Consider the following 25,006-nt stretch of genomic DNA (forward strand, 5'->3'; position numbering starts at 1 on the left):
AATGATAGCTGAAGTTATACAATCTTGAAATGTGGATGAGAAAGGACATTTTGGTTGAGTTTCTCAAACTGAATTTCCCAACCAACTTGACAAATAATTTCTATGTGAAAGTTTCTTTCTCATGGTAGAATCTCTCTCAACTGCTCAAGTTAAGAAGCCCACATATGATGGATAAAGTAAGGCCATTAGATTTAGGCATGAATATCATGTTGATGGTCTCATAGCCATCATTACCTTGGCATTTATGCTTGAGGTTTAGGTCTTACATATTTTAAACCGTGTGCTTTTGTTTCCTTATTTTCCTCCTTCACTCATTAGTCTTCTCTTCAGCATCCATCAATTTAGTTAATTACTTTAAATTTTTTCCCCTTCTAATTAAAGAGTGAAAATAAAAATAACAATAACAAGTCAAGCAACACCAATGAATATGTTTAATGGGATGCAGATAATGTCAATTAATGCTAGCCATTAGGAAATGGTTTGCAAACCAAGACTGGATAATTTCCTTTTAGCGATATTAGAGAGATATAAAATGTTATTTTTATGTAGTTTTGAGCAGAGATAGGGGAGCGAAAGTATGTCCTATTGCAAAAGTTGGTTCTGGATTGTGTCATTATTTTGGTCTATTGCTGTTTACATAAGTGAGTCGGAAACTGTGGTATCTTTCTGGGTAGAGATTACATTTGATGGTAGTATGAGCTATTTAATTCAGTTCAAATCTACCTTGTGGGATTAGTGCCATTGTTCTACTGCTTCGTTGCTGTAGGTTTAGTTACTGTGCTTATAAAGGTGTCACAAATGTTTGTAATGCCTCTGGCAAATTGGCAGTAATACTTTTATGTCCTCTTCTATATGTTATTTATTTGAATCATGTTCTTGCTTCCCCTTAATCTATTACCCAGTCAAATTAATTCTGGCCACTTTCATCTCCTAAAGCTGACTGATACAAGTGGAAAGACAGAAAAGGTACATAACTTATGATTCATTTATGTTGGTATATTGTTAATGCTTGTTATTGAAGATTTTTTATGTTTTGTCATCATCGTGCTACCAAACTCTGAGGTGAATGTCATTCGTAGTGCATTATTTAGTGTGAATGTCATTCTTATCATGCTGAGTACTCTTGGCTGGCATGATCTCAAATCACCAAACTCTGAAATGAAAAGTGAATCTCTATTCTTGTCTTTCAATGTAAACCAGGCGCTTTGATCCTTCATGCTGTTAATTTGTTTCGTTTCAAAATGTGTTGCAACTTTCTTCTTTGGTTGAATGGGTTATGGAAATTACTTGCTCTCCGCCTACACCTCAACCTCTGGCCATTTTGTCTAATCATAGAAGGCACATCCAACTTTCTTGGATATATCTTCATTCTGTTAAACAAGCTTCACGAAATTTGAACTTGTTTAGCTGCTCTTTGCATTAGATGTGAATACAGGTAATGAACCTGCCAGAACAAGCTTTGCAGTCAAAGGCGGCAGTTCTGAAATTTCCTTAGGTTTATATTCACACTAGCCCATCGTCATCTATCATATTTTGGTATATTTTCAAGTTCGAAAGCATTAGGCATGGTTTTGTATATTGTAATGTTGGCATAACAAAAAGAATAGCCATTCACTTGTTAGACAGCATCATCAACTCAAGCATTTGCAGCGGACAGAGAGTACAGGTTAATGGAGGATGCAGAATCTAAGATAAACAGGATTTTTATTTATTTATTTATTTATTTTGATATTAAGTTGGATTTGATACTTCTCCTATTCCATTGGAGTTGATCTTTCAAAGTGTACAAGTTTTTGTAGGCACAAACTGTGAAAGAGAAATACAAGTTAACCTGAAGTTTGAGAACAGCAAGAGGAAGGCTGCAGCAGAAGGAATGAAGCAAAGTAAACAAATCCGGTGCAACTTAGAAAACATAATAGTAGCTATGATTAGAAGAAAGAACCAAAGTTGCAACAAGAAGAGAGGTCATGATAAAAAATTAAAGAAGCAAAATAATAATAGTAAGATAAAGAAAGATTTGAAAAAATATTACTGGGGATGTTGAACTTATTAGAAATGAATTTAGTTGAGACTTGAGACAAAAACTCAAAGTTGTATTATGTAATAGATCCATTTTTATAACGCAGAGTTCAAATAAATCAAATCCGAGATTTTACAGATCAATGCACATAACCCTGTTGGAAGTGGCCTTTGAAATCAACACCGTCCTTCGGAACAGTAATTATGATAACAATTTCATAAAATTAAAGTGAACTGTGTTTAACCCAGAAAACGGTTAAGAATTAATGTATATTATTATTTCCTTCTTTCCTGTTGAGAAGAAAGGATGTATATATCTGAAGTGAAAATCGTTCAAAATATTTTTCACATTTTGTCAAATGAATTTTTCCGTTCTTCAATTTTAAAATATTAGTTTTACGTCCCTACAAATTCAAGTTAGCAAAATTTTATTCCGATTTAAGTTTTCGATCATTTTTTAGCTTGAAATCACTATGTGATACACATGCTGTTTTTTTTTTTTTTTTTTTTTTTTGTACAAATGATCAAATCTCACTTTTTTAAAGTCAAGTTGAGTATGACTTGGATTAGATCCCACTTTTTATGAGAAAAATGAATATGATTCATGTTAGATTTTAATTTTTTAGGGGCAAAAATGAATATGGATTAGGTCATTTGTTTAACTATAAATGAGATTTAACCTTTTTGTTGAAAAAAAAGGCCATATATGGATTATGTGATGAATTCAGTGTAAAAGGTGATCAAATACCTAGATTCAAACTAAATTTTACCGACTTGATTTTGTAAAGAATGTAAAATTACTATTTTAAAAGTGAAGGACGAAAAAATTTATTTGGAGAAATGTGAGGAGCATTTTAAAATAATTTTCCCTATCTTGACCAACTTTTTGCATAATGCAGGGGTAGTAATTAAAGACACGTTGATTTGAGCTGGTATTAAACAATTCAAAAGCATGCCACAAGATTGTCAAAAAAATCAAAATTTAAACCAAATTGTTGGTATGATCGAGTATGTAGGATGGTTCCTTATCATATTTTTCATAATAAAAAGTATATCTATCTCAAATTTTTTATGCAATATGGACATAGTAATTTTTTCCTTACTATTCATCTAAATGAAATTTTTCTATTTTTAGCCACACAGACCGAGGTCCTAATTCCGCCATTAACATAAAAGCATCCTAATCTCAATTTCTATACATTATTTTGGAACCTAAAACAAATCCCAATATATAACCCAAAGTTCCAAATCTAAAGTTGGTAACCTCAAATAACCAGCAAACGCCCAACATTGTCCTTATACAACTGTCCCTTCAACTAATATGTGTGAAATATCCAAAAAGGAAACTGGAAAGAAGGAAGGGAAAAGAGAGAGATAGAGAGAGAGGGTGGTTGGTATTTTGTTGTTGAATTCAACACGAAGAATACGAATAGACGAACACATGCAATCTCTCTCTTTCTCATGTACTTTTTTCTGGATTCATGATCATATAGGTGTTGTATAATTAGCTATAGCAAGATTTTATATGCTACCAAATAAATGGAAAGCTTTAGAAAAGCCTATGGGGCGCTTAAGGATTCCACAAAAGTTGGCCTAGCTAAGGTCAATAGCGATTTCAAGGTTTGTGTACAAATTTGAAACCTTTCCTACATTGAAAAAGAAATGATTGTGCATTGATATACATTTTTTATAACATGAAATTCTTGATTTGCATTTCCCATGCAAATTTGCATGTTGTTGATACATGAGTTTTATTTGATTTGAGGTATGATTTCTGCTTTCGATGGTAGGATTTGGATATTGCGATTGTCAAGGCTACAAACCATGTTGAATATCCACCAAAGGAACGTCATGTTAGAAGTGAGTTTATATGATTCAACTGTCTTGCAATTTTTCTTTTTTTTTTTTTAGAAATAAATTCATAGGGTTTTGGGGAATGCAATCCTTCTTGCTCCCCCTTCTATATGAGATAGATGGTACAAGTTTCATGCAGGTTTCATCTGCGGCAGCATTTTCCATAGGTGGAAAACATGGCCTGAATTTACTAACTTTGCTATAGACTACAATGTATATCCATGCTCTTGCCTTCTTTGGTATTCTCATGATTGTTCCTGTTTTGCTTTTCTTAGAAATATTTTTTGCAACATCCGTGGCACGCCCAAGAGCAGATGTTGCCTACTGCATTCATGCTCTTTCTAGGAGATTGGCGAAGACTAAGAACTGGATTGTAAGTTTTTCTTTGCTCATCTTTTGATTCTTGTGCTTATCTTTCTCCTTGTTTTCCCCAAAACCCTTCTTGCCGCAGTAACCCAACTCCCACTTCCATATTGAGATGCTGCTGCACTTCACATAGATATAAATCTAAGACACTTTCATCTTCCTAGGCCTAACAGTGAATATAGAAGTCCTGGCATGTTTACTAATCCTTCTGAATCATGTGACAAACCATCTTAACATGGTAAGGCTTTGTGAATAAGGAAATAAAGGATTGAAAAATGCCAGCTTTTATTGGACTAAAGACTTCTCTGCAACGATCCCGTTGTATATTTCAACATCTGAAACTGCATTTCACGGTCACTCTAAATTAATAAATATAATGTATGTCATCAAAAGAGGGTTATCTAATCATGGCTTGCTTGATTTAACTCCATTTTTAGGTGTTTGAAATGCACTGAAAATTGTAATTTTGAAACTGTTGAATTTCAGGTTGCTATAAAGACACTGATAGTTATTCACAGGACATTGAGAGAGGGTGATCCCACATTTAGAGAGGAATTACTGAACTACTCACATAGAGGACATATTTTTCAGTTATCAAACTTCAAGGATGATTCTAGCCCTCTCGGTATATCAGTTCTTCTTGCTGCTACGTTTCTTTATTTCCCGTTTCCTTCTGTCCTTTTTACTTTTGATGACCAAAGAGAGAGTCTTAGAAACTTTTAATTACTAAGATTAAAGTGCATTTGCTTACATACCCATATTACTCATGCAGCTTGGGATTGCTCTGCGTGGGTGAGGACATATGCTCTCTTTCTGGAGGAAAGACTTGAGTGCTTTAGAGCCTTAAAATATGATATCGAGGCAGAGCGTTTGACAAAAACATCTGCAGGAACATCCAAGGTGCTTGCCCTTGTATCCTAAGATTAGCTGAGAGTTTTACCATGACTCTCATATTAAAATTTTGTTTTAAGTTTTGTTTTGTCAGGTGCACAGTAGAACTCGGCTTTTGAGTGGTGAAGAGTTGTTGGAGCAGCTCCCTGCACTACAGCAGCTTCTCTTCCGCCTAGTCTGCTGCCAGGTAATACTGTCAAAATCTCTCTCTCTCTCTCTCTCTCTCTATATATTTGCAACCCTTGTTGTGTTACTGTCTTGGCTTTTCAAGGAACCGTTTTGGGGGCAGCCTGAAAACCATAGTAGAATTAGCTGTTGGTCCATTTCCTTGACGACAATTTATCTTTTGTGCTTTGGCAGCCTGAAGGAGCGGCTTGCTTCAACTATCTAGTTCAGTATGCATTGGCTCTGGTATGCACAAGAACTTGTTCTGTTATTAACCATACTTTAGAACTAGATTATGTAATTGCAAAAGCATTGATTAACAGGGAAAAGTAAGACTCTCTGCAACTTAAACATCTCACTTGCCAGAGATGAAAAAGCGGTTCTTTTATTGGAGAAGCAACATGAAAAATTAACTAGTTTGCTTCTCATGTGTCACGCTTCCGTAGTCTCATATGGCTGATTTTGGTAGGATTCTCTTAAATGTGTGATATACTTGGCGTGATAGACATCAATGATCAACTAGTTTCAAGATGATGTGCTATTTATTGTTTTAATGTTCATATGTTGTCAAATGGTTGCATCTGTAACTTAACCCTATTGCCTGATTTTGTCGCAGACGATAATGTTCTGACTCTGAATCTGTTAACTTGTTGATTGTATAGGTACTAAAGGAGAGCTTCAAAATTTACTGTGCAGTTAATGATGGAATCATTAATCTTGTCGACCTGGTATGAAATTATCTCCTGGTTCTTCACACTGTCAGCAATGATAAATGATATCTGTAGATAATGAGGTCTACGTTTTCGTTGTGCTGCAGTTCTTTGATATGCCTAAATATGATGCAGTTAAAGCTCTTAATATATATAAAAAGGCTGGGCAACAGGTTCACAACCATTCATTCTTGAATCTCATGGAATTGCAACATAACTTGAAGTTGCCTTTCTTTTTTCATGATAGCTAATATGAAAGTTTCTGCTACATTTTCATTGTTTCATATGCAGGCTGAAAATCTAGCTGAGTTTTATGACTTCTGCAGAAGCTTGGATCTTGCTCGAACTTTCCAATTTCCAATACTAAGACAGGTTTATTTTGTTAATTCATTCGAAATCTCCATCCCAATAAATTCAAACTGTTGTAGTCACTCTTCCCATAATTTACAGCCTCCTCCTTCATTCCTTGCAACCATGGAGGAATATATAAGGGAAGCACCACAGATTGGTTCTTTATCAAACAGGAGGCTGGTAAGAGACATTAAGATTTTCATATAATGTTGATGCCTTGGATCTGCACAAATCTGAAATCTTCTCAACATAGCCATGCTGTTCCATAACTTGCTTAGATAATCATTCTTCATTTGCCATTATCACAGCAATGTCTCTGGATTAATTTATTCAGTACTTGCCAAGGTCATTTGACTTAGGAGTTGACATCAAAGAACATCTTTTGTCCATGTATTTCCACCTGCCATCACATGGCTAGAAAAATTGACTTCTCTACACTTTCCAGTTCTGCAGTGGAAATCTTATGCATTACACAGAAAGCAAACGAAGGACTATTTTTCCTCTCACTTTTGCTGTTTAGAAGTTAATTTTTTTCTAAGTTTGGATTGTAACTTGAGAATCTCAGAAAATCGTCTCAGTTTGAACTATCTGTGACCGAAGGGAACATTAAGTTTTGTTCACTGTGGCTGTGTGACATCTTCAAAGAACCAGTCTTGATTGATGCAATATTTCCACATCCCTTTTCGTTACCCAAGTTTTCATATTTGCTAGGTGAAAATGTGCAGGTTCATTGAGCAATAGTTGAGGGAAATACTTGATTTTTTATGTACATCTACCATGACAATAGTGTGTGCTGAGTACTCTACCAGTCTACAAAAACTCGGGTCTACTTAAGGAAATATATTTATGCCACTTTTCCATTTTTAAAAGAAGACATAAGGGCAGTATAGATCAACGTTGTTATGCATTGAAAGGAGACAAACAGCATTGTTTTTGTCTCACTGGATGATTCGGAAGTCATAATTCAGGAGTGTACCCTTTTCTTTATAAATCAAATGCACAAGATTATTGATAATTTTCGTGGACTAAAAAATTTGTCATTTTTGCTAATAGGAGTATCAGGAGACAAATGAAGAACCAGAAAAACCTGCAGAGCCTATACCTGAAGAACCTGAAGAAAAGGTTGAAGATGAAAAGGAACAGGTTGATGAAGAACCTCAGTTGAAAAAAGAAGAGGAAGACCCACCATTGATATCAGCCGAAGAACCTGCAGATCTGCTTGTAAGCTTTACTATCCTTTGAAATGCGCTTTGTGCTGGGCTTTGTTAGAGAATTATCATGCATTTATGCATGTTTTTTAATACAGGGTCTGAATGATGAAGTAAATCCAAAGGCAGCAGAATTAGAGGAAAGTAATGCACTAGCTCTTGCCATTATTCAACCTGGTAAGATAAACTTGTTCTTATTATCATATCATATATCAATAATTTATCCGTAGAGTTCATTGACGAGGTCTGCCGATTGTTATTCTAAGATGAAAGAGAAATTGACAGGAACTAAACACATGAATATTATGTTTAAGCACCTGCTCTAATTCTCTAAAGAAGACGAGCACTGCAACTGGTCATTGTGAGAACTACGAACATTTGATTTAGGGCAAATTACACTTTATCCCCCGGTAGTTTAGTGTTTTCTTACATAACCCCCCTATGATTACATAACTCCTTCGTGGTTTGGATTAAAGTGTCAAAATAACGGAAATAATCATTCGCAACGAATTCACCTAAAATGTCAAAAATACCCTTATGTAAAATTGAAAATTATTTATTAACCAAGAGGGAGGGTTATGTGTATATTTTGAAAATCATAAGGGGAATATATGGTAAAGCATTAAACCAAAAGGGGGTTATTTGGTAAAATACTATACATGGTTAGTGTGTCGTGTATTTATAAGAGTAATTTCAATATTTTTAAAAGTTCCATTACGAATGACCATTTCGATCGCTTTGACATTTTAATCCAAATTATAAGGGGGTTATGTATAGTTTTTGAAACTATAGGAGAGCTATGTAGAAAAATACTAAACCACAGGCGAATAAAGTGTAATTTGCCCTTTGATTTATCAAAAGATCTCTTTAATTCAAGTTACCCTTGCCACTTCCTTTTCTTGTCTTAATTGGCACAGTGATTAGTACCTGAAGCCAATAATCCAATCGTACTGGTAGGGGTATATTTATTGATAATGAAGTGCTCTTTTGACTAGTTTATTGAACATTGGTTGCTCTGGATTTCAATTCAATTGAATGATGAGTTTGAAAAATTCACAGGTAATGATCCTTCATCAAGTAATTATGCCCTGACTGAAATAGGCCAAACTTCAGGCTGGGAACTGGCACTGGTTACTGCTCCAAGCAACCATACTAGCAAACCACCTGAAAGGAAAATGGTATGTTTTCTGTCCTCCAATCTAAATGTTTGTTCATGTTATGCAATGGCTTATTAAAATCAAAATATTTGTCAAGTTATTATATAGCCAGATATTAGATTGTCTTAACTTCTGTAATAAGTAATTATTCTTCTGCTGCTAATGAGCAATTATTCTTGTGCTGCTGAATTTTCTATATAAACATTGTTTTATCTCAAGAATATGGACGGACCTAGCATGAGTAGACCTGAAAATTTTATATGCTGCTATGATGATAAAGCCTGCATAAAAACCTTCTTTTCCATTATCTGCTGATTCTTACGAGAATGGGACTGTGAATTCTTCATTCTAGCCCTTAAAGTGCTGTCTTGATTACAATACAGAGATCAAGTCTCTTTTTCTGTACCTCAGAAGCTCTTTTCTGTTCTTCTCATTGCTTTAGTTCATGGTACATCATAGTCATGTAAATCAGATTGACAACTTGCACAGAAGCTACAGTTTGGCTAGACATGAAGCATTGCAATCCCTTTACCTGTTTTCACACCTTGATTTTTGTTCCTCCTACCAGGCAGGGGGATTTGACAGTCTACTACTTGATAGCTTGTACGAAGATGAAGCTGCCAGGAGACAACTACAGCTGCAGAATGCCGGTTACAATGCAGGCTATGGATATCAAATGACAGCACAAAGTCCACTTGATCAACATGACCCCTTTGCAATGTCAAATGCCATAGCACCTCCAACCAACGTGCAGATGGCGCTGATGTCCCAACAAGAGCAAATGATGATGCAGCAGCAGCAGATGCAACAACAAAACATGATGATGGTTCCTCACCAATATCCAGCTCAATATTCACAACAACAGCAAGTGCCATATATGGCGTCTGCTAATCCTTTCGGAGATCCCTTCGGCTATCCACAGAATGCAACACCACAACAGGGAAACCATACATTAATCTAAAATTAACAGCCTCCTAATTCTTTTTCTTCACTGTTTTTTGCCTTTTTGATAGTTGAATCATCTTACTTGCTACATCCTGTAAAGTGACGAGTACACCTGTTGTATTTTATATGCTACTACTGTATTTGACATAGTAATTGTCACAAATTGCCTTCTATGGAATGCTGCATAGAAACTGGTTCCTGAGTCTGGACTGATAAGGAGAAACATTTAGTTCAAATTTTGTTTTCTTTTTTCAACTTTCGGATTTTGTTTCAGAAACTCTATCTTCTCTGTTTTCTCTGTGGTTAAGTAACAATTTGAGGTCTCAGTTCTTTGTTTCTCACACAACATCAGCTCACAAATGTATTTCTCGTTTAATCCAAGTTTTTGTAGTTAAACTTAGATTAAAAAAAAATGGGAATAATAGTAAACAAAACAAAGATTGCACAGCACACAGAGCAAAGCTCTAACTCCTAGTAACCAGTAAAAATCATAATAGTTGACAATATATATATGTGTGTGTGTGTGTTGTAACTGCAAAAATTTTAAAAATTTTTCCTAGTATGATTTCCACTAAATAAAAAGTTAGGAACTTGCACAAAATTTGTTTGTATAGCAACAAGATATTTCAATGACTGTTCATTTAATTAAATGGGAGATGTTGTAGAATTAATTAAACATTTTTTGCACCTTAGCATTAATTGCAAAATGGCAAAGATATTCTGAGATAGAATATATGTAGATAACCAATACTTTGCTTATCTTAAGAATAAATGAATGTAGATGACTAATACTTGTATTATATTTATTAGCCATTGAAACAAGAATATGAATCGAAAGTAGCTGAAAAAAATCCTCCCTCTTTTGTACTTTAAGTTTTATCTTTTGCATCAGGGAGGGCTTTTGGAGGTTTAATGTTCAAATTCTGCACGTTAGAAGGATTTAAAAAATTTTATAAATGAAGAAAATATCATATAAGATGATTGGCATAATTCATAATTTAAGTGCAAAGGGCCCTGAAAATTGAGAGGCAAGGTGCATTTTCCCTTCCCCATGTTTTATAAACAATGATTAAGACAAGGAATCAGCCACAAAGGCGGTAGAAAAAAAATGACGGTGGGGAATTTCAAATGGAATTCCTCACAATTGAAAGGCATTGAAATTCCCCACAAGTATATTGTTGCCCACGTGGTTTTCCGCTACGAAGTGTGCTACACTGCTGCTTGATTGCAATTCCTGTTGGCTAAGCTGTTCACAAATCGAGCTCGATACTAAGTTTGAATTTAAAAATATTAAATTTGTTGGTCGGTGAATTCGATTATATATATATATATTTTTTTTATTATATATATTTTTATTTTTATTTTAATAGTAAAATTATATATATATTTTTTAATATTTTATTATTTGTTAAAAAATTATTATTTTATTTATTTTTTTTTAAATTCGAGATTGAACTTGACATTTTGAACTCGTCAAATTCGAACTCGAGTTCAAGTTTCATAAAATTAACTGGAGGCTCAACTCAATTAGACCAAAATTTGACTCGACTCGACTCGTTTATATCCCAACTATCGACCATGCCAAATCAATCTCCTAGGCGCAAATGCGTCTAGGGGTGTTGATTAATGATAAATAAATAAGAGTATGCTCAAATTTGATTTGTTAATTAAACAAGCCTGACATTTAAGTGTGTTTTTGGGATTATTGGCCACCACAAAAATCATTTTTAAGTATCTTGATGGGAAGAAAGGTCAAGGGTTTGATCTTTGTCTCTTGTCACTTGCCACTTATACGTGACTTCTTCAAATTCAAACGAGCGTATAATACATCGAATCCAATAGTGATTCAGTTCTCATTTATTTTTCAACTTGATTAGGTCATTCATTAGATAGGTCAATGTAGGAGGAGGAGTGGTACTAATATAAAGGTTACCGAATGGCAAAAAAACAAAAAAAGACATGAATAGCATTTAGTATTCATTAAATTTTGTGTACTCAAACTGAGTTCAATAAATTAAAATAAAATTTAAATTTATAAATTGGATATTAAGATTCTCATGTGCTGTGCCTTAAATTGCATGAAAAGAAATGGATCGATTTGATTTTGTGAGCCGCTAACTATTTTTTGTTGCAAGTCAGGCGTGAGTTACAAAAAATGTGAACTAAACTAAATTTGAACTTAAAATAGTAATATTTGATATTAAATAAGTTTGAGCGTATCAAAACTCAATTCACATAGTTTAATTGCGTGTTTCGTTATCCTCTTTTTTAGTTAAAAAAATTTATTATACTACATTTACATTTTACATTTTATAATAGCATTAAAGCTACTCAAATCCGGTAGGAATCAAGCTAACCTCAATCTTACTTTCAAACTAGTTAAAGAAAACAAATAAATATCTTGGACAGATTAGGCAGCTTTACTCCAGATTAGCGTAATTAATCCATTCTAATCTCCGCTTTACGATTTTTCCTTTTCCTTTTTTTTTTCAGTCAAACTCGAGTCTGGACCACTGGTATAGTACCGTTCGTCCTTTTATATTTGTCCTATCATCAAATCATCCCTCCATTCTTCACCACGAGAAGAATACCTTTGCCCTGCAGAACCGAAAGCCACATCACTCCGCCGCCAGTAGGGTCAGAGATGGCCGCCGCCGCCGCCAACTTCACCGCTCCGAGCTCCACTTCTACCACCTCCACCATCTCTAAACACCTCTCTCACTCTTCCGCCAACCCCCTGAACAACAGTTTCCTTCCCAAATTTACCCTCCCATTCTCCCAAATCCCCAAAAATCCCACTCTCCACCACCGCCGCCGCGGAGGCCATTACACTCCGATTGTCACCAACGTCCTCTCCACCTCCACCGAGACGCCTAAACCCTCCTCATCCTCCTCCTCTTCCACCACCTCCACCAACACCACTGGCAGCCCGTTTGTTTCCAGATTTGGCCCTGATGAGCCACGAAAAGGCTGCGATGTCCTCGTCGAAGCCCTAGAAAGAGAAGGCGTGACCGATGTCTTTGCGTACCCAGGTGGCGCCTCCATGGAGATCCACCAAGCTCTCACCCGCTCGAAAATCATCCGTAACGTCCTCCCCCGCCACGAACAGGGCGGTGTCTTCGCGGCGGAAGGGTACGCCAGGGCTTCTGGTGTGCCAGGTGTTTGTATTGCGACTTCTGGCCCTGGTGCGACGAATCTTGTCAGTGGCTTGGCTGATGCGCTCCTTGACAGCGTTCCGATTGTGGCCATCACCGGCCAAGTTCCCCGGCGAATGATCGGCACGGATGCTTTCCAGGAAACTCCTATTGTCGAGGTAACTCGGTCCATTACTAAGCATAATTATCTGGTTTTGAATGTTGAAGACATTCCTCGAATTGTTCGTGAGGCTTTCTACCTCGCTAGAACTGGCCGGCCTGGCCCGGTTTTGATTGATGTTCCTAAGGATATACAGCAACAGATGGTTGTTCCTGATTGGGACCAACCAATGAGGTTGGCTGGATATGTATCCAGGTTGCCTCGGCCGCCTAATGAGCTGTACTTAGAGCAGGTCTTGAGGTTGATCGGTGAGTCGAAAAAGCCGGTGTTGTATGTCGGAGGAGGGTGTCTGAATTCGAGCGAGGAGCTTAGGCGATTTGTAGAGCTCACAGGGATCCCTGTGGCGAGTACTCTAATGGGGTTGGGAGCTTATCCCTGTTCTGACAAAGAGTATTCGTTACAAATGCTGGGGATGCATGGGACTGTTTATGCCAATTATGCTGTGGATAGAAGCGATTTGTTGCTTGCATTTGGGGTGAGGTTTGATGACCGTGTGACTGGGAAGTTAGAGGCATTTGCTAGTCGAGCTAAGATTGTTCACATTGACATTGATTCTGCAGAGATTGGGAAAAATAAGCAGCCACATGTGTCCATTTGTGCTGATGTGAAATTGGCTTTGGAAGGGTTGAATTCAATGTTGGAGGCAAGAGGGAATAAATTGAAACTGGATTTTTCGGCTTGGAGGGAAGAGTTGAAGGAGCAGAAGGTGAAGTTTCCTTTGAGTTTCAAGACTTTTGATGATGCTATTCCTCCACAATTTGCAATTCAGCTTCTTGATGAGTTGACAAACGGGAATGCGATTGTTAGTACTGGTGTAGGACAACACCAGATGTGGGCTGCTCAGTTTTACAAGTATAATAGGCCTCGACAATGGTTGACATCCGGGGGGTTAGGAGCTATGGGTTTCGGATTGCCTGCTGCAGTTGGTGCTGCTGTTGCGAGACCTGATGCGGTTGTTGTGGACATTGATGGGGATGGAAGCTTCATCATGAATGTGCAGGAGTTGGCCACAATTCGAGTGGAAAATCTACCAATTAAGATTATGCTTTTGAATAACCAGCATCTGGGTATGGTTGTTCAGTGGGAGGACAGGTTCTATAAGTCTAATAGAGCACATACTTATTTGGGAAATCCTTCAAAAGAGTCAGAGATTTTCCCTGACATGCTGAAGTTCGCTGAGGCTTGTAATATCCCTGCTGCGCGAGTAACAAAGAAGGAAGATCTTAGGGCCGCAATTCAAGAGATGCTTGATACCCCTGGTCCATACTTGCTGGATGTAATAGTGCCACATCAGGAGCATGTGTTACCTATGATTCCTAGTAATGGAGCATTCAAAGATGTGATAACTGATGGTGATGGTAGAACAGTATATTGATATCATAGAGTGGCAGCTATCAAGTTTAGGTTTTGGAAGATATTTTGGCAGCTGAGTGGTCAAAGTAGAATTATAGTTTTTGCTCTACCTTTTGGTTACTGCTGTATGTTTTGCTTTTAGCTGGACCTATTGTACTCTATTTTCAATGTAATGGTTAGTATTTTGGTTGCAATCGGTGCTGCTTTTCTTGAACCTCTAGTAAAAGGTGTGTTGTTGATACGTGTTAAAAGCAGTAAAAAAATATGGACGTTTTTGAAGCTCGTGTATGTATTTTGCCTTGTAGCTTCCTTCTGGTTTAACAAGATGTTTCATTTCAATATACTGGGTATCAGTTTGGAAGTGTGCATCTGTGATAATTTATCTGAAAGTATTTTCAGTCAACGATCAGGGGCATTTATAGCTTGTGTTTTGCTTTAATCTTGGCTTAGGAGGTTCACGGATAAGGGTTGACTGATGTTCGTTTATATTTTGCACTATATATGCACTAATGCTTGGCATTTTGACTGCATCCATACATCTTTGGCATCATAGATCTGGATTTTCTGACTTTTGGTTCTCTCTGATGATTTGGGTTTGAAAGAGTCTAAATGGTCTTAAAATCTTATATCAAGGTATTGATACTAATCCTACCAAACTGCAGGAAACTTGTTGAAAGCCAACCAATCCGAGAAATGGATCAGGAGTACTCCAGCCAAACTATGGTCTGTGCAGAGTTTAAAGTGCACAAGCGATGGATCAGGAGTACTCTAGTCGAACTTCTCGGTGAAAGCAAAAGCCGAGTTTAATTTAACAAAATTTGGGCGAAAGTCAACCCCTTCTAGCCAATCTATGGTCTGTGCCTACTTTTAGTTTTGTGCCCTCAACAACCTTTTACGCTACAATGGCCCTTAGTAATTATGTCTTAAAATGCATCTATCTCTTTTTCTTTTTCTTTTTTTCCTTGATAAATGAAGTCCAGCCATGTGGAATATGCGTGTCCAATTTATGGGGGTGGTCAAATTACGAAAGGACAATAAAAAGCACTAAAATTTCATACACGGTTGAAAAACCACAATCAGGAACATTTGCTTTCAATGGTTTTAGGTTGTTTGCAGAAATATCAAACCTAGAAAACACTTGAAAGAGTGCAGTGACCTACAAAGCACTTTGCAAACAACCTACGTTATGGTATAGAATGTAGTTACATTTATAAGAAATAGGCTGATTACCTGACTTTCAAATCTTGCAGCAGTCTTTGATCACTCTGAGTCATACTGGAATTTCCAGGCAGATACTGAGATAAATGGGGTTCTTTTCCACCCCAAGATGAGGCATTTTCCATCCATATAAATTGTAAAAGAACTGTAAAGAGCAGACCGTTTAAGAAACATGCTTGCTCGACGAAATGATGATTGACTAAGAGCTGTTTCCACAAAGCCAAATTTTGCAAAAAGGGTCCTCCAGAAAGCAACCCTTTCATGTCTATGAACCCTCTCTTTACCCTCTGCTGTGATAATATTTCTAATCATGTTACGACAGTAAACTTCCTCAGTCAGCTTTCTGTAGAAGATGTGATTGTCCATGCAGTCTTTGATGCTCTCAAACATGCCACTGAAAAAAATCAGAGCTTCATGAAATCGTTCCAAGAAAATTGGATTGTTCGTGCTTGCCTCCATTTCCTTGACAACCATCACACGTGGCTTCAGCTTTGAAATCACTGCTATCAATGCTTCCAAGTAATTTGGCCATGCTAACAGAGTCCAAAGACGCCTATCCAAATAAACAGCCACAACTTCATCAGCTTCTAACTTGAACATATCTTCCTTGAGGTCCTTCAGGTCTGAAACAACAATGTTGAAAGTGAAAGGTAAACTAATGGAATCTGCAAAAGCTGACAGCCACTTTACTGTCTCTTCCATCATCTGTTTAGAGGTTCCAACAGCTGTTATCTTGAGAAGCTCAATTGGATAGTTATACTGAGCAGCAAAATCCTGCATAATTAGCGTCCAGTGTGATCCATTATCAAGTCCAAAATTAATGAGGTGAACTCTCCTTGCTGTTGCCACAGTTGCCCTGATGGATCCAATTGCTGTGAATTGGCTAACGAGGGAGAAAGGGTTCTCTTGTTGAGATGCCATCATTCCAGGTTGCAGACTAACCAGAGCCAATTTCTCATCAATAGGCCTCCTTGTTTCTCCTTCCAGATCTTCTAATGATGCAACCATACCACATTCTTGATCAATTTTCTCTCGCAAAGCTTCAGCAAAATAGTGTACAATTCTTTGAGCAGGATAACCACTTTTAGAAGAAAAATGATTACACTTGTTGAGCAATTTCCTTGAATAAACATATTGTTGATTGACTACGTTTTCAGCAGCTGCTTGAAGTAGTATTGCAAGTCCCGAGTCTTCAGAAAATTCAGAACCGAGAGCAGATTGAGCTCCAATGCAACTAGCCACACTGGAAAGAACATCAGCCTTCTGGGAGTTGAGCACAAACAGTTGTGCTCTAGCTAACTTCATGATCCCTGCGGTTGACAAAGCTTGATGGCCAGAACTATTTGTTGGTTTAACAGTGTTTAGCTCTTTGAGATTACCCTCCCTCAAACGCTTCACTTTGTTACCATGCTGCTTCAGAAGTTCTAGCGATGTCAGAGGCATAAATGAGCATTCCTCCTTTGCTTGAGCAAGATAAGAGATCAGTGGTGGATTTTCAACCTCTACACCAATATAATCCATGTGTTTCCAGTTTTGCAAAGCAAAACGTGACCTGGTAGAAATTGCATAAAAATTACAAACTAAAAGCACCAATATAGTATGTTTTGGGCTCAGTTTTCCAGGCTTCCAGGCTCGGAGGAAAGGAAAAAAAAAAAAAAAAGGAGTGCCAAACTGCAATATTTGGTCCAAAAGCAAACCACGAAGTTCACAGAAATTGCAAAAAAAATGCAATCCTGGATCTTACTTACATTAAAGAAATTCAGGAATGCATGCGTATCCTGATACCTGCAGGAAAATGGTAAGCTGGAACGGCTTGCACAATCAATTGCAAACTACTCTTCTCTGGCTCTCCAGAAGAATACTCTCCCAAAATCCTTCACAAAAATACGGTGTGCCCAGCACCGTCAATGTATTCTACATTGTGCAAGTTGAGATCAAGGAGTGGAAGGTTTTGCAGGATTGAAGAGTGGGGAATTGTTGGTCAAGGTTCTTTTCTGGTGGTAGAACCTCTATGATCACCTAAAAAGACATCGACTCAAATAAAAAAGCATAGTTTGGATCATTTAGAATCAACCCTTCTCTTTTAACTTGCATTTATGATCAGACGTCTTCAGGGAATCACCCACCCATTCATCAACCATTTCTCTTTTTACCTCATTCTATTGACTGCAATCTGCAGCCAATGATATGAACTTCTCAATGGGCAGCTACCTCCATATATAGTGGCCTGACTCTGTTTCATTCCAACTAAGAATTGCAAAATGTCGAGCATAGAGTACGCCTTTCAATGCCTTTGCTTTTGCATTTTCTCATGGAAATTGTCTTTGTCGCCCTGATCATCCTAACCAAAGAATGCTTCCCTATTGGACAACAATATTTTGTCTGATTGGACCAATGCTTCTTGCCGGACATTTTTTACTGATAGCGATCATTCTTTAAGTTTGAGAAGCAACAAATGATTATCTCGAAGGTGGATCGACCTTTCTGTGCGAGCTTCTCGATCGATCATCGACAAAGAACCTTAAAAAAATGGGATGGAACATGGCTGCTTTGCCTGTCGATGTTTTCTCCTGGCCAGCTGCTATGCATTACTCTGGCTTCTAGCTTCTTGACAAAGTCGTGTGCCGATGCTGGTGATGGGAATCGAATGTAAGACAAATAGCTCCGGTCGAAGTCCACCTGGTGCAAGATATTTGGCCTTAGCTTCTTGACAAAGTCGTGTGCCGATGCTGGTAATGGGAATAGAATGTAAGACAAATAGCTCCGGTCGAAGTCCACCTGGTGCAAGATATTTGGCCTTGGGACTAGTGCGGCTGTAATTTTTGGGAAATGAGGCAGGTATGATTGGCTTAGGTCTGGTTAGATGCGGTTGGTGTATTGTATGGACAATGTGGTTATATGCTTAGAAGAATAGGTATATTTTATGCATTAACATATTGTATACGAATAAAATTTATGAGTACAATAAAGTTATGTAAAAGTACACCATACCATACAGTGTAAATCGTAGAATAACTGAACAATTGTATAAGATTGCCAACTATAACTGCCCCTGATCCTAATTTTTGTTTAGGTTCCATTAAGGGTGCAAACGAGCTGAATCGAATCGAGTTTCGGCTTAATTGAATCGAATCTCAATATAATTTTACGAAATTCGAACTCGAACTCAAACTCTACGAGTTCAAAATGTCAAGTTCGAACTCTACGAGCTCAAAATGTCAAGCTTGAGCTCGAGTTCAACTCAAATTTGAGTCGAATTCGAGTTCGAGCTTAAAAAATAAAAAATAATTATTTTATTTTTAAAAAATAAATAAAATAATTATTTTTCTTAATGAATAATAAATATTATGGATATATATGTAATTTTATTATTAAAATAAAAAGTATATATATATATATATATAATAGAGTTCGAACCGACTCGCGAACTAACGAGTTTTAGTATTTTTTAGCTCGAGTTCGAGTTCTAGTTTGAACTGTCAAGTTCGACTTAGTCAACTCAAACTCGACTCGAATTCAATATTGACCGAGTTCGAGCTCAGTCACTCACGATTGACTCGATTTGTTTTGTTGATTTGTTGCAAAGGTTGATGTACATGAAATGAATGGGTACAACAGTATACCCTGATTCACATCGTATTACAAATGCACCAACTGCAAAAGCTTTCGTTTTCTTGGCTGCTGTCTAGCAGTAGAAATTAGTAGGAAAAAAAAACTGATTCAGGACTCTCAAGCGGTTTCCTTTCTTCCTTTCATTTTTGCTACGTTCCCTTATTCCTTTCCCTTTGAGGGTTTAAAATTTCCATTGAACTAAGAACTAAAAACATTTCTAACTTTAGTTACAACATTTCTGAATGTTGATTTTAACATCCCTTGCCATTAAACTAGGTTTATTCTTTCCATAGCTAATTTTTTCCCATACATCTTTTGTGTAAATCAATCTTATATAAAAATTAATAATTTAAACTTCCCCCTTTCCCCACTTAAAAGGGAAAAAGGAAGAATAGAAAGAAACTTAAACAAATAAAAGAAAAGGAAGACAAATGTTAGGAAACGATTGCTGTCATTTGCATCTAAGCAAGAATTGAAATTCAAAGTATGAAATCAAGTGAGTGAGGAGATCTTCAAAATTTTTCCTATCACTGTCAAAACTTAGAAGTGAAAGCATCAGTAAAGTAGGCAACTTTGAAAAATTGCAGAACTAAAAAATTGTTACACCCTGAATAAAATGTAAAACCACAATTAGACTAGAAGGGCTATTGTCATCAAATGGACATGAACCAAAAAACAGAGGGTTATAACAACTCCTCTTCCATCAAAGTGTAAGCTGATATCAAAATTCTTTACAACAATATGAGATCTAACTTTTTACAAGGATTGGAGATCTTTCAACTAGAATATGCCAAGTACATGAGGTGATTTAGTTGGTTAGAGAGAGCCAGCCATGCAACTGTGTTTAACTTTTCAATTGAATGGACTGCCTGCATCCACAGTCATAAAATTCATGTGAGTGCCTTTTCAGAATATAAAGCAATTTGGTATAAATGGTCACTGAATTATTTAAAAATTTCTTTTGTTAGTCACTGAACTTTTTCTTTATCACCAATAGTCTTTCACCTAAGATCTACATTTCTGAGCCAAAAATATTTGTATGCTTTCATTAGTTGAGTTGACAAAAAATGTATATTTCCAGTATTTGAGTAACCAAGAAAAACAATTTTAATATTTGAATGACCATTTTAGCTAAAGAAAAAGCTCAATGACCAAAATAAGGAGTTTTAAATAGTTTAATGACCAATTATGCCATTTTTGCTCTATATATTACCTTCTTCCAAATAGTAGGGTCAATTTTGTGGAAATCGGAATATGTTAAAGACACATGTAATCATTATGTGTGAATGAATCGGCTGTGGATGAATTTATATATGTTAATTATTGGATTCAAAATATTTACTTTAGTACATATTACCTAAGATCGAAGAAAATTACATTTCAACCAGGAAAAATAGAAAGCAACTAATAAAACTTGCCAATACGATTACGCCAAGCTCAGAAGAAAAAATATTGTTGACAGAACCTCACACATCGATTTTTATATCAATATGTAGAAGAATCTTTTTGGAAATATTTTACAGAAATATTATTATTTTTTTTTTGGACTTGAACTTCCTATAAACTCATGGGAGATGTTAAGATAAACGAAGAATATACAACATTTCAACACTTTGAAAGTCATCAAACTAATCCACAAAAAAGTAGATGAAAATGTTTACCTTTTCATATCAATTCCTCATCAGTCCGAAACACAATATGAATTTTCATCATGTTCCTTCTGAGGTTTTGTTGGTTGATTTATGACGGCCAAAAGATGCAAGGCTGCAAATGATAACAAAAAATGAAAAAAAAAATTAGCAACACCACTTTTCAAACTTATCAATCTAATTCCGCTGTAATTAGATAATGCATACCCGCAAAGCTGTGGAACTGTCCAAGAATGGTCCGATCTATTGCTTTCAGGTAGTTTCATATACTTTCTCCAATCCTCAAGCATGATTTTAAGGTCATGGACTTTATTCTCTAAACCAGCACAGCAATTTGCATGCATGGTGCATACCTTGTTCAAGTCTCTACTAGGTTCACAAAATCCTCCAATATAAGCTGTATCAAAGAACTTGATTTTTAGTCCCATCTGCTGGATGCAGGGATCACGTTTAATCTTGTTGAGGACATCTTGATCGTGATATTTTGGATAAAGGATTCTTGAGTCGTGCCAAAACCTGTAGAATTGTCTTGTTTTGTTGTTTGATTTCACGTAGGTGAAACCTCCATTAGGTGCATTGTCTATGTCCGAAGGGTTGCCCCGAAAATAATCACAAGCAATCTGGAAATCAGCATCTGGATAGAAATGTGGAAATGGATCTCGAAACCACATTATATCTGCATCCTGAAATGAAAATGTTATAGGAACAATGTTTATGTTTCTGAACGAGTATAGACATACATACACACATACATATATATATATACACGTATGTATGTATGTGTATATTCACGCATACACATACATACAATATTCCGGTCTATAAGTATTTACATAAAACAAAAAGGTCACTTGAGTGAAACCTGACAGTAAAATAGAAAAGAACATGCCTATGTTACTCCTTTTGTAAAATGAAAGAAAAAGTAACATTATTTAACAAAATCAATTTGATTCCTTAATTCTGCACTTCATTTCGTGTTATATATTCACATAATTAGTTTATTTTGCTTATAATTCTTCAGTAAATGATGTTAACCGTAGCTGTTATAGCCAAAATAAGAAGTCATTGGGTCACTTTGCTTCCTATGATAAGTTAGAAAATTCTTTTTTAATTCTTTTAATGTACTCATAGATCTTGTCAGGATTAAAGTTGGAAAAAGAACTGGCAATGTCAACTATTGAAGCTGTAAGAGTAATTAATACTTGTAATCTCTCAATTGGACGGCCAATCATAGATTTCCTTGTTCCATTTGTCTAACAACAATTACTATACCAAAATGGGAGTACTTTTTAGGCATATAGCTATTTCACCATTAAGCTTGTAATTAATTGTTTCACATTAAACAGTTTTTGGTCCAAATCCAAGACAAGTATAAGGTACATTCTTCTTTTTTTCTAAGGCTAAAATTATGTTGGCTTAGAAAGTTCTCGCATGGAAAAAAGACAATGGAAGACAGAAGAATTACCGAAAAAAGGAAGTTATATCCCATATCAAGAACTTTTGTAAGAAACTGAACCCTCCTCCACATCATCTTCAAGTAGTCTGCACTCATAAAATATGCCTCCCCAGAAAAATCAATGCCATCAGTTCTGAGGCTATAGCAATGAAGCTTTGATTTTAAGCATCGAGCATATGCTTTTTGATCCAATGCAATCACTAACAAGTGCTTCAATAGCCCTTCTGTTTTATTCCCAATTTTGAAGCTTTCAATGAAAAGATCAAATATTGAATCTTTTGCTGCCCATGCTTCATTCAGAGTTGTCATAATAACAGTTCTGTTCGTTGTGGCTGCCTTTTGTAAGACTCTATTCAACTCATAAAGTTCCTGATTAGCATGCAAACAAGAAAAAAATTAGACCAAAGAAATTAAGCCCAAGGCTGCCTTTAGAGAATTAGTAAGAAATATATGGTACTTCTTATTTCTAAGGGCTAAATGCAAAATACACCCTCGAACTATGCTTAGTTAGCAACTTGCCCCCTATACTGTCTATTGGAGTAATTTGCTATCTTATACTATGAATTTTCAGCATAGTGCTCCAATTAAATTAATGTGACAAGTAATTCTTTATTGAAAGGGCAACGACAATCCCACAAATAATGTGTTGCTTAAAATACCCATTTCTTTAATTTATTTTATTTTATTTTTTTTAAATTTCAACCATAAACAATCTTACATCTCTTGCCATTGACATTACATTAAAATACCTACCATTGAACCATCACAATAGAAGAAAAAAAATCAAAACTAGATCAAAATCAAAGCTTTATATAAAGGCTAAAAATCCATCTATAACCTATGCAAAAAAATTGAAGATACACCTCATAAATCCACACCAAATCTTCAAATAGCAACACCCATAACACAAGCTTATCATATGTAGAACCAATCACATACTAAATCAAACTTCAATATGCGGCAAGCAGAATTAATAACACCCAATAACATAGACCACTAAAAAAATTAGAAGGATAGGAAATGATAGGATTTGGGTCTCTTGAATCAAAAAGTATTGGGAGTTTGGCTAGTAGCAATGAAGGTTGATAAATTTAAAGGGGATTGTGATTTTGAAACTTTAGAAACGATGAAGATTCAAAGAGAAGGCACTCAAGAGAGGGAGGCGATGATAGGCTTGTGAAGTTAAGGGATTGAAGAGGTAGATTTGAGTAGGAAAGATGAAGAGTGATCCATATTAAGGAGTTTGATGTGAGGGGTGGGATGGGTAAGAACTTGGTGGTGTAGCTTGGAGGAGGAGAAGGAGGACCGTTACCAGGTAGTTTAGAGGGGAGAGGAGGAGTGATGTAGGTAATTTAGGTAATTGGTCATTTAATTAGGATAAATTTATCACATCATCCTATTTTAAGCAATCTGCAATCAAATTGGTAGTATAAGGTGCAAATCCCTACAATTGATAGTTTGGGAGGCAAGTTGCTAACCATGCATAGTTCAGGGGTGCATTTTGCATTTAACCCTATTTCAATTGTAAATGTGTTTTCTTTTTCTTTTTTTAATGTTTTTACATATAACTAAAGTCTAAACTTTACACTACCGTTGCTACTATAACTTCAAAGAAAAAAATGGGAAAAAAAGGAGGATTGTTGCTTCCAATAACCAGTCATTATGCTCTCTTTTGTTCAAGAAATCCATTTTCAATTAAAAAAAAAAAAGAATTTGCCTAATGGTTTCCAGTTGGCCAGTTTTACAAGTAAATGTTCCCCAACTTCTTGTTTTGTTGGGGGGGGGGGGGGGGGGGGGTTGGGGGGAAGAAATCTGTCTATATGTGTGCTCTGAAGCCATTCTCATTCATTTACAGTTTTACAATTTCAAAATTATACTTAATCAGGGAAACAAAATTAAGAGATTATGCCAAGAAAAACATATTTCACTATCTTTATTTATTAATTTATTTTCCCTAGAACCTTGATAAATGCCTATTGAATGCTATTTATCTGAAGAAGAGGCCTACAACTTGTGGTGAATTTTGTACCAGTAAACACATTGCCTTAAAGAAAGGTGTCAGGAAGTTTATGAGGGTAATATTTGAATAAAATGTAAGAACTAGGGTCAAAAGCTAAAGTTAAATTTTGTGATGAATTGCAACAAAAAGACCCTATCAAATTTTTTGGTTGAATTATGAGAAATTAATAAGAGAAACATTAGAAGGACCATGTAGTCCTATTGAGAATTTTGAAGCCATCTAATTTCACCAGAACAAAAGGAAAACATGTTCATAATTTTTTTTGGTATTATCTTGCTTATGCATGTATATAAGATATTCATTACCAAAACAAAAAAAAAAAAAAATTATTCATTTTTATTATCTTCTTTTAATAGGAGCCTTCTCATAAAGTCCAAAGAAATCATCCAAAAATTTTGAGGATCAACTATCTAAAGATGCCAAACTGATTTAATTATTGAGGTTAATTTTGAACTGTCATATTCCATCCTGTATTCCTTTTTTTTTTTTTTGGACACAGGAGTATCCGAGCCTTCGACCTGACTAATCCCCTGCGACCCGAGAGGAGAGGCTCATTCCTCTCGAACACGTTAACCCCGAGACTCGATCTTTGGTGGCCATATCCTAAAGAGGAGCAACACACCACACGAGCTACCTCGGGTTGGGCATATTCCATCCTTCTGTATGTTAAACACTTTTTTTTTTAAATTAATCACTTAGTAATATTCCAGAAAATGC

General features: G+C 36.1%; 4 protein-coding genes across 6 annotated transcripts; 2 read left to right on the forward strand and 2 right to left on the reverse strand.

The window, feature by feature from the left end:
* Positions 1-3,558: 3,558 nt before the first annotated feature.
* On the forward strand, positions 3,559-9,682 carry LOC113695117 (putative clathrin assembly protein At5g57200). The gene is made up of 15 exons (XM_027214094.1): positions 3,559-3,639; positions 3,810-3,879; positions 4,149-4,246; positions 4,726-4,864; positions 5,012-5,139; positions 5,225-5,317; positions 5,491-5,541; positions 5,958-6,023; positions 6,113-6,178; positions 6,297-6,377; positions 6,456-6,536; positions 7,410-7,577; positions 7,663-7,741; positions 8,624-8,742; positions 9,290-9,682. Exons 1-15 carry the CDS (start codon positions 3,559-3,561, stop codon positions 9,680-9,682), a joined length of 1,713 nt encoding a protein of 570 aa, XP_027069895.1.
* A 2,531-nt stretch (positions 9,683-12,213) lies between these two features.
* LOC113695617 (acetolactate synthase 2, chloroplastic-like) lies at positions 12,214-14,613 on the forward strand. The gene has a single exon (XM_027214745.2). The coding sequence runs from the start codon at positions 12,311-12,313 to the stop codon at positions 14,354-14,356; it is 2,046 nt and encodes a 681-aa protein (XP_027070546.1). The 5' UTR covers positions 12,214-12,310; the 3' UTR covers positions 14,357-14,613.
* Positions 14,614-15,518: 905 nt separating this feature from the next.
* LOC113696832 (DELLA protein RGL2-like) lies at positions 15,519-18,227 on the reverse strand. 2 transcript variants are annotated; one of them, XM_027216215.2, is made up of 2 exons: positions 17,338-18,227; positions 15,519-17,104 (listed from the first exon to the last, which is right to left on the reverse strand). In XM_027216215.2, exon 2 carries the CDS (start codon positions 17,071-17,073, stop codon positions 15,595-15,597), a length of 1,479 nt encoding a protein of 492 aa, XP_027072016.1. In that variant the 5' UTR covers positions 17,074-17,104; positions 17,338-18,227; the 3' UTR covers positions 15,519-15,594. The 2 variants fall into 2 exon arrangements, with proteins under 2 accessions (XP_027072016.1, XP_071911952.1); XM_072055851.1 differs by having other exon boundaries at positions 17,301-18,227.
* Positions 18,228-19,711: 1,484 nt separating this feature from the next.
* LOC113695777 (uncharacterized protein At4g15970) lies at positions 19,712-23,676 on the reverse strand. 2 transcript variants are annotated; one of them, XM_027214926.2, is made up of 5 exons: positions 23,209-23,676; positions 22,279-22,638; positions 21,021-21,496; positions 20,826-20,928; positions 19,712-20,033 (listed from the first exon to the last, which is right to left on the reverse strand). In XM_027214926.2, exons 1-4 carry the CDS (start codon positions 23,257-23,259, stop codon positions 20,874-20,876), a joined length of 942 nt encoding a protein of 313 aa, XP_027070727.1. In that variant the 5' UTR covers positions 23,260-23,676; the 3' UTR covers positions 19,712-20,033; positions 20,826-20,873. The 2 variants fall into 2 exon arrangements, with proteins under 2 accessions (XP_027070727.1, XP_027070728.1); XM_027214927.2 differs by having other exon boundaries at positions 23,133-23,674.
* Positions 23,677-25,006: the final 1,330 nt, after the last annotated feature.

This window comes from Coffea arabica, chromosome 6e (assembly GCF_036785885.1).
Source record: "Coffea arabica cultivar ET-39 chromosome 6e, Coffea Arabica ET-39 HiFi, whole genome shotgun sequence".
NCBI classification, from domain to species: Eukaryota; Viridiplantae; Streptophyta; class Magnoliopsida; order Gentianales; family Rubiaceae; genus Coffea; species Coffea arabica.